This window comes from Drosophila yakuba, chromosome X (assembly GCF_016746365.2).
Source record: "Drosophila yakuba strain Tai18E2 chromosome X, Prin_Dyak_Tai18E2_2.1, whole genome shotgun sequence".
Taxonomy (NCBI): Eukaryota; Metazoa; Arthropoda; class Insecta; order Diptera; family Drosophilidae; genus Drosophila; species Drosophila yakuba.
In genome coordinates, this window is record NC_052526.2 from 1,471,174 (window position 1) to 1,480,651 (window position 9,478).

Here is a 9,478-nt window from a genome sequence, read left to right on the forward strand (position 1 = left end):
GGTTTCGGATCGCCATTGGTGAGCCATGGCCACTAATCGCTTTTTCGCCATTTTCGCCACTTTCCCCACAGGCAACGGACCCACAGGCAACGGAAACTCAGGCAACAACAACGGCAACGGAACGAGCAACGGCAACGGAATCTCCATCAGCGATAAGCTGGGCAGCCTCACACCCTCGCCGCTGGCTCGAGCGGGTGCCGATGACGTCAAGTCGGAGCCCATGGAGCTGGTCTGCTCCAACAACAATGCCAACGCCAACGACGAGCACAGCAACGACTCCACCGGCGAGCACGATGCCAATCGCTCCAGTAGTGGCGACGGCGGCAAGGGATCCCTGAGGTAGGTCACCCCCCAACCAGAGAGCATAGCACTTGCTAACCCCCGACATTCCCATCTCTATCCCTGTGCCATTGCAGCTCCGGCAACGACGAGGAGATCGGCGACGGACTCGCTTCCCACCACGCCGCCCCACAGTTCATAATGTCGCCGGCGGAGAACAAGATGTTCCATGCAGCCGCCTTCAACTTCCCCAATATCGATCCCTCAGCGTTGCTAGGTGCGTATGAGCTCGGTGGGCTGACTAACGCCAATTAACTAACGCGTTTACTCTTCTCCTCCTTTCCTCTCCCCTCTACCACTTTACCCCTTTCCCCACTCTTCGAAACGCTGCCACACATGACCGGGCACGGGTTTTGGGTTTCGGCCAACAACAGGTCTCAACACTCAGTTGCAGCAGTCCGGTGACCTCGCCGTGTCCCCTCAAGGTGAGTCAGAACATTTCTCTATCCGTACTCTATTGTTCCGCTCTATTTGCGCTCAAAAGCTCATTATTACATTTTTTACATCAAATGCAAATGCAAATGCAAGTACCAAAATAATACTATACCAAAGAGTCTATCCAAGTCAGATACCAGAATACCAGATACCAAAAGAAATGAAAGGCTAAAAGCAAACGTAAAACTAAAAGTAAAGAGAATACGAATACAAATCGAGATAAAAAATACCAAAAACCATACCAAAGCTAAATCCAAACCAGAGCCAGAATCTAAGTCGAAATTACTAAAAAAAAAATAAAGAAAAGAAAAAAAAACTGCTGAGAGATCATTTGATTGCCCGTAATTTTGTTGAATTTGGAATTTCTAGTTTAATGTTCCTTTTTCGTTTCGTTGTAATTGTCAGTATTGTCGTTTCTGTTTTATCTTTTTGTTCTTTTGTTTCTTTCGATTTTTGCGTTTCGACTGACTTGAGGACACACACATAGTACATGCATACATGCATGCATGCATACATGTCGCGTATGTATGCGTGTCGATCAGGAGCAGGACTTTTGATTTAACTTTCGATTTATTTCCCGTTGGACTCAACTCGAATCCGCACCCGCAAAGTAAATAAACGAACCCGAACTTGATCCTTGGAACCAACGGCAGACCCAAAATCAAACCGATCCTCAACACACACCCCCCACACCCTCCCTCAACAACAAAAACCAATCTTCCGGTTCGTTGCGATTCCAAGTCGAGTTCCCTTCGTAGCGTATCAAGTGTATAAATTTCTTTCTTGTTTGATTGTTTCGATGGTAAATGTTTTCATTTGTTTCGGTCACACTCACACCCTCACACACGCACATGCCAGAACTGAAGAATCCCCCCCCGACCCCCGGGCAAGAACCCACCCAGGAGATTCACCCGACCACCCCTTCCCCTGCAAAGAAAAGTACCTGCACATGCACTTAGACGGTTTTCCATGTCATCCATGTTGCGTACTAAACGATGCTGGCCTCGAGATGGCTTGACGCATAATGAATACTGCATAATGAATACCGCATAATGAATAACGAATTATGAATAATGAAGAATGTGTAATAGCAAAGCAGGGTAATTGCTAAATAAACGCCAGCCGCGAAACTTTGGCAAACACTCAAATATCAACAACAACATCAACATGCCCGATTCGCGATTGCCGCTCCGCCAGTTTGTTTGATGAACTACGCAAAATTAATTAACTCGCTGCTTTCCAGCTCATCTGCCAGCCGCAGAGTGTTTAGCAAAATTCTATCACAAGTTTCGCACCACACCAGTTGCGGTGTGTGTGCTGCGGTCAGGCCGCAACAATCCGTGCCCCACATGGCGGAAAGTGGCAAAGTGGCAGAGCGGCATAGCAGACCCACTCCAAGCCACATGCCCCAAGCCCCAAGCTCCTCCACTTAAACTAACTACGAGTACAAACCGAATGCTACACGACACACTGTGACTTTTATGTTTATTAACCGCTGTTGTTTCGACTGCGCAATCCGCTTACCATTTCATTTCCGTTTGTGCTCTGCATTAATTCCGTTTCGTTTCGTTTCCGTTTCGTTCCTTTCCGTTTCTTTGCGTTACGTTCCATTTTGTGTAACAATTCGTTCGTGTTCCTTATGAAACCCCAAGTAAACTGATCAAACACCAGCAAAATGTACTACACAACAGCAACACGCACCCACCCACACAATGCAGCACACACACACGCCTATACACGCCATATTACAAACACATGCATAGATGTTTCAAAAAGCGACCCACAGCTAGATATACGATAAACTAGTAAGTTTAGTTTTGACCCGATTTACATTCCTTGGCCAAACAGCCGCCTCTTTTTTGTTCGTTTAAACCCAAATCAGAATGGGGCAGGCATAAGAGATTAACTTAGCTATGATTTTGGTAGAGTTCTCGATGCACTAATGTGTCTATTTTTCATTCGTTCCTTTCGTTCCGTTCCATTCCGTTCAGTTTTGTTTGCGTTATTCCCAGTTTCAAAAACATTGCAAAAAAAAAAATCCAAAAAAATAAAACACTAGACATGACACGGGAAAAGCCCCGCAGAGAAGCAAACACCGAGTACATTTTGCAATCGAAATTTTATTGGTGTGAACTTTTAGTTTCCATGTAAAACGCAACGCATTTGAAGATCGAATATATACATACCTACATAATATATATATATATATTGAATATTGAACTCTTTCCTTTATTTGTACGTCGTCGTGCTTGTGTCTAAAACTATGTAAACCCCACCCGAACCAAATTAACCACCCATCGACCCGATCCCATTAGCAAAGTCAAAAGAAAAGCTTTATTTACAACAATTGCATTCGAACGAATTTTCACATTAATTTTCAATGTGTCTTTTGTTAACAACAGTCGATGCCCCCGCAGCCTGTGATGGAGGGAAAAGCGGTTTTCGTTTAGTTTATCACCCACTTAACCCCTGAAATTGACACCCCTCCCCCCCCATTGCCCCATCGCCCCTGGGTCTGTCTCTCTAGTCTGTCTCCCCTCGAATTCGGCCACACTTTGCTTTGAGCACACATCGGTTCACGAAGCCTGACCAAACCCCCTTAAAAACCAAAACCAAACCCAAAAAATAACCCACAATCACACGCTCAAACCCAAGCTCGCCGCTACGAATACAGAAGTCGGTGCATAACCAGGTTCACGGAAGTCCTCTGAAAGCCCACAACCTCTGGTCCCTTATCCCTGATCTGAGTCCCGAGGGGTGGACGCATCAGTCCTAACTCAGCACATATTGGCAATTGTTCACTCATGCGTACACAGTTTACAGCAAGGTACAGTCACACTACGCGCTCGTCTCGTTTCATTCCGTTCCGTTCCGTGTCGCGCGTCTCGTTCCACACTCGAAACACAATACGGCCACACTGCAGGTTCACTTGATAACTTGGCCACGCTTACTCACAGCACGCACACACACACCACACACACACACACAGGACTCTCACACTCACAAGGGGGCCCCGTGAGGTGATCTTGATAGAATGGGCAAGCCCTTCGCCTCTTTGAGTAGTCGAAAAGCACACACTACACACTCACCCACTCACACACATACACACACACACATACATGCCCGCCCACACACAAGCACACATATACCCACACATACATAAACTATATTATGCGCTCAAACAAACACAGCTAACAAAATGATCACCAGAGGGCACTAACACCGAAGTTGATCGACTAACGCTAATCTTTATTTACTTTCCAATTGTACTAACCGACCAAAATTTAAAATTCCCCAATAATCGTGAGATCTATATATATTTATATCTACCTACCCACACACGTATATATATGAGTCAAAGTATATACATACATATTGTTAAGAACTGATCGATCTAACCCCCTGTATACGTATATAAATCCGCTTTACTAAACCCCCAATGGATCCAATATCAAAAATACCACCTCTGCCCACAGCGGCGACCAAAGCAGACAACTCGATACATGAAACAAAAACACCCAACGCCCCTCCCTTCTCCTTATTCCTTTCTCCCACCACCCAATTCCCAAAATGCCAACCCAACCACCCAACCAACCACACCACTACCAGCACAAAAGAACACAAACTGAGATTACCAACTCAAGCAACCACTCAAGGCTTCAAGTATATAAATTTGATTGAGAAACCGCTTTAAATTATGCTCTATATATACATATATATATTTGTTGCTCCTATTTTTAAAACCAATGAACACAAACACACACACAAACACTGTGAGAAAAGGAGAATTCAGAGTTATATCTTACGCCTAGCATATCTAGAATAAATTACTTTAACTTCCGTGAGAAGTATTCAAAATTCACCTAATTTTAAGATCCACAATTGGTGACCCAGGCAATAATTCAAATTGAAAATCAAAAATCGAACAATGTATCCATTACTAATCTATTTAAGTTACCACCTAAGCACACAACCGAATTAAAAGCTGTGGATGGATTGGATGGGATTCGGAAATTGCTTAAATTTGTAAATCAATTGAAATAGAAAATATCAAAAGTATAGCACCAATCCGCTCACAGCCCCAAAATACGACAAAAACAAAAATTATAATTTAAGCACAATGTACATTTAACGAAATTCCAAGCAAAAAAAAGTCAAAATTTAAACCGAAACTAGAAAATGCCAATAAGATCCCGGAGAGAGATGATGATGGTGGAGACAAAGGTGATTTGGCAAGGGGTTTAATTCTAGTGCTTTTTAAGTGACACAACCACACACAACCCCGAACTCCCTACACACACAACACACAATACACACACACAAACCCACACACAAAGACACGAGGTACGGGAAGTCAAAGAAGCAGAACAACACAACACACGTACAATAAAAGCGATACAGAGATGATATGAACTTCTGATGGTGACGGTGTTTTACAAAACGCACCCACACACACAAACACACAAGCACCCAGACACACACACACACAACAGACACAACAAACACTTCACTTACGTCTCTGAACTCAAATGCTCCTCCTACTATTCCTACTCCTAAATTTAAATTGCCACACAACACCGCACACTATGGTAATGAGTAAACAAGAACAAACTACAAAAAACCAAAAACAAACCAGCCAACCCAAACCAATACCAATACCAATACCAGCAACCAACAAGAACCTCAAACTAAACCTAAACCAAAACCAAAACTAAGCCAAAACCAAACGAAGAACCCCAACAATTTTGCACACGTTGAGTATCGGTAGAGTCCATCGTGCGATCAGATCGACATCGATGTCCATATGTATACGCAGCCGCCAAGAAAGAAAGAATCGATTCTGACCCAAACTGATCAGGAACTGAACTGAGTTGCAGTCGCAGTTGCGGTCACAGTTGCAGTTGCAGTAGCAGTCGCAGTCACAGTCACGCAATTCGAGTTTCGAGTTGAATGGTGAAGAACTGCAACTGAATCGTCGTCAAACAATCAAAAAGAAATTAATTTCTCACATTTGCCATGCGAAGCCAACCGTTTTCTTTTCCACATGCCACTTACCCGATATCCCCAGATATCCCCATATACAATATATCCTCCGATATATCCCTTCCTACCACACCATCTACTTCTTTCTCTCTCACTCTATGTCTCTCTCCGCCTTTCTGTATATCTCTCTTTCTAATGTCCCGCAATCCGCTAGAAAAACAGATTGAACAATCGAAAAATAAATCCAAAGTTAAATTAGCCACCAGCTTTTCTAAACAAAAGCTAATGCAGAAATGAAGCAAACTTATATATTTGATGCAAAAAATGCTAACGAAATTCGTTTTCTGATAACCATCTGGCAATACACACATGAAATCAACTGAAATTAAATCAAAAATTCAAAAATTTCAAAATCCAAATCGAAATCCAAATGAGAAGTCACGCAAAATTGAGACGAAAAAAACAATTCAATTCAATAACAACTCGTTGTCCTTGGGCTAATGCGACGTTTTCTGACTTTTTTCCCCACTTTGTCGTCAGGTAAACTGACGACAAATGCTACAACTACTACAACAACAATAAACAACTTGATTACCAACAACAACAACAACAACAACTACGATTACTCTCTACCAAAAAAAAACTCTCAAAAAACTCCATCACCAACAACAACAACTCTAACAACTCCAACAACAACTCCAACTCGACCTACAGCCATCACAAGTGCCTCCGGCATCTGTGGCCTTAACCTCTCCACATTTGCAGCCAACGGGAGCAGCAGCGGTGGCAGCAACGGCGGCCTCTCAATGACCGCCCTGCTGCCCCAGCAGCAACAGCAGCAGCAGCACCAGATGTCGCAACAACAGCAGCAGCAGCAGCAGCAACAACAGCAGCAGGGCAACAGCTCCAGCGGCCAACAGCAGCAGCCCAACGGGATCCTGGCCTGCAGTACGCCCAAGGCCAATACGCCCACCACCACACAGCAGCAGATGTATGCGGCGGTGATGGCCGCTGCCGCATCCGCATCCGCGTCGACGAGCGGCAGCGCCAACAGCTCGCTGAACAACTCGAACTCGACATTGAACACCTCGGGGGGACTGAACAACTCGGCCAGCGGCGGCGACGACTTCCGATGCAATCCGTGCAACAAGAACCTGAGCTCCCTGACGCGCCTCAAGCGGCATATTCAGAACGTACACATGCGCCCCACCAAGGAGCCCGTGTGCAACATCTGCAAGCGCGTCTACAGCTCGTTGAACAGCCTGCGCAACCACAAGAGCATCTACCACCGCAACCTCAAGCAGCCGAAGCAGGAGCCGGGCGTTGGTGCCACCCAGGCGGCAGCCAATAGCTTCTATCACCAGCAGCACCAGCAGCTCAACCACCACTCCTCTTCATAGGGCTTCATGTACTTTGACTACCGCCAGCAGCATCAGCATCAGGCTCAAGCCCAAGCCCAGGTCCAGCACCATCCACACCCGCTACCGCATCCGCATCCGCACCCGCACTCGCATCCGCGCCCGCATCCGCACCACGGGGGGTTCTCCAGTTGAGGGGGAGCAGGTTTTTGTTAAGTTTGAATGATCCGAATGTCAAGCATATGTAGGTGTAAGGCGTAGGAACACACATATACACATTCATACACTCCCATACCCACACCCACACCCACACATCCACACACACACACACTCAAGACGGTGCTTTTTGTACACATTAACTATTAAAGACCAGGACGAAGGAAGCGAATGTGCACATACACACAGTCTAGGCTAGTTACAATTAGTTGCCTTCGGTAGTTGCTAAGCACAGGATACACAGTTTATACAGATTAAATCGATAGCTGTTAGTAAACCCAAGACCAGCCCCTCCCCTTCCCCCACCCCTGTAAAGTTTCCAGGCGTCTGGCCAAAGAACCAAATTGCCATTCCGCTGCCGTCCCAGTCCCAAACCAAAACCCTGAACCCATTCCCAATCCCAATCCCTGTCCAGGTTGACTGTTTGTCTTAATACGGTTAAGTAGGAGCTAACAGAGGTGCCCGTAGTGAATTCTTCGAAATGGCTTTAACTAAATACAATTTATTCGATGGACAGCATATTCTGTAAACACCTCATGATAGGTGCCAATTGTACATCGATTATAAAAGAGGGAAATGTGAAGCGTTAGACGTATGAATTATCTCTCTCTCCCTTAAAGTTAGACTAAAATAGAGACCGAACTGCACTTTTTTTTGTACCATTATGAAGTATATGCATAATGTTAAAGAGTTACGATTTATAGATAACTGTAGGTGAAGTAACACACATGTTTGGAAGCTTAGGAGTTTACAAGAAGAAAGACGAAAGAAGAATGTAGAAAGAAGAACGAAGAAAGGAGAGAAGAGCAGGGGGAGCGACCGACCGAACGACCGACCAATTGCAAAGATCTTTTCTTTAGTACTTTAAACTAGTTATCAGATTCGGAATAGTTAGGATTACGCGCACAGTAACACACACGCCCCCACACACACACACACACACCTATTCACACACGAATCACGATGCATATGTATGTCTAGAATAAAGAAATGTTTAACCATAGTGTATTTTTTTTTTTTGGATTTTTTGTATATTTAATGTTAGTTATGCGATGATAAAAATGTTGACCGGATACTTTGATGAGTAAGCCTGTGTTCGTTAATTTTTAGTGCTGCTAAGTAAAGATACAGACACTTGTTTGTGCGTAAGACCTATGAATACAAGCAAATATATATATATATACACATATAAAACACCACACACTCACACATCGCGAAGCCAACGCAGCTGAGATCCATGTACCAGCGCTTGCGGCTCTGCGCAAAGAACTCTAATTCACTTTCTACTCTAATTCAATTCATTATATTTACAAATAAACGTCTACACATTAAAGCGATATTTCATTTACCCCGCTCCCCAGGCCACTCCCCCAAAAGCACCCACGTCCCCAGCGATCCCAGCCTCGGTGTTGTATGCATGTCAATCGAGGCTTTGTCATCAGCGCCCGTGGGAAACCTAACGAAATAACTGAAAGAATGGACCCTAACAGGTCCATAGCCCTCACTCTCTATCTCTATCTCTGTATCTGTACGTCCAGCCACACACTCGTATCATGCACATATTGTCCTCATTGTCATAACCATACATCGTAACCTAGATCGTAGTGCCAGGACCTGGCCCCTTTGGGCCACGTCAGTGTAACATGTCATGTGTGGCGAGCCGAGTCAAACCGAGCCAAACCGAATCGCATCGAACTTTGACCCCATCACACTAATCCGCCACATTCGTTCACCTCGGGTCGAGCGCGAACTTCCCCCATTTTAGGAACCCACCCCCAGAATCAGAACTACTACCAGTACTAATACTAACACCTCACCATCAACCAAGCCCCGAACTCGATCCCTCTGCTCCGCTCCACTGTGAGGGGGCGGTGACCCCCAATTAAGCGCTAAGTATCTGAATCTGAATCTTAGAGGTGCCCCCGATCCACTGACCCACCACTGACCCCCGTAACCACCAACCCTCGCACACAACCGAACATTGGAATAAGCCCCCTGTGTGTGACCCACCCGTTCCCAAAAGCACGTTTAATCTACCGCACATTTGGTTCTTTTTAACCAGTCCCGACACCCTGACACCCTGACACCCTGTACCCAAAACCCCACCCAAAACTCCCACCTATGCAAACCCAATCGAAACCCAACAC

At 45.1% G+C, this 9,478-nt stretch overlaps 2 protein-coding genes across 9 annotated transcripts in view; one reads left to right on the forward strand and one right to left on the reverse strand.

Moving 5' to 3' along the window:
- LOC6523932 (mucin-2) overlaps positions 1–9,478 on the reverse strand; it is a 134,397-nt gene that overhangs the window by 105,511 nt on the left and 19,408 nt on the right. The gene's annotated exons all lie outside the window — the stretch shown is intronic.
- LOC6523936 (broad-complex core protein) overlaps positions 1–9,478 on the forward strand; it is an 81,988-nt gene that overhangs the window by 55,016 nt on the left and 17,494 nt on the right. For 3 of the 6 annotated variants that reach the window (XM_039371817.2, XM_039371772.1, XM_039371867.1), the window contains exons 6-8: positions 72–339; positions 417–556; positions 714–764. In XM_039371817.2, coding sequence (XP_039227751.1) covers positions 72–339; positions 417–556; positions 714–764 — 459 coding nt within the window. Of the gene's footprint in view, positions 1–71; positions 340–416; positions 557–713; positions 765–6,297; positions 8,335–9,478 lie in introns of those variants that run through there. The other 3 variants (XM_039371791.2, XM_039371841.2, XM_039371857.2) reach the window with 3 other exon arrangements.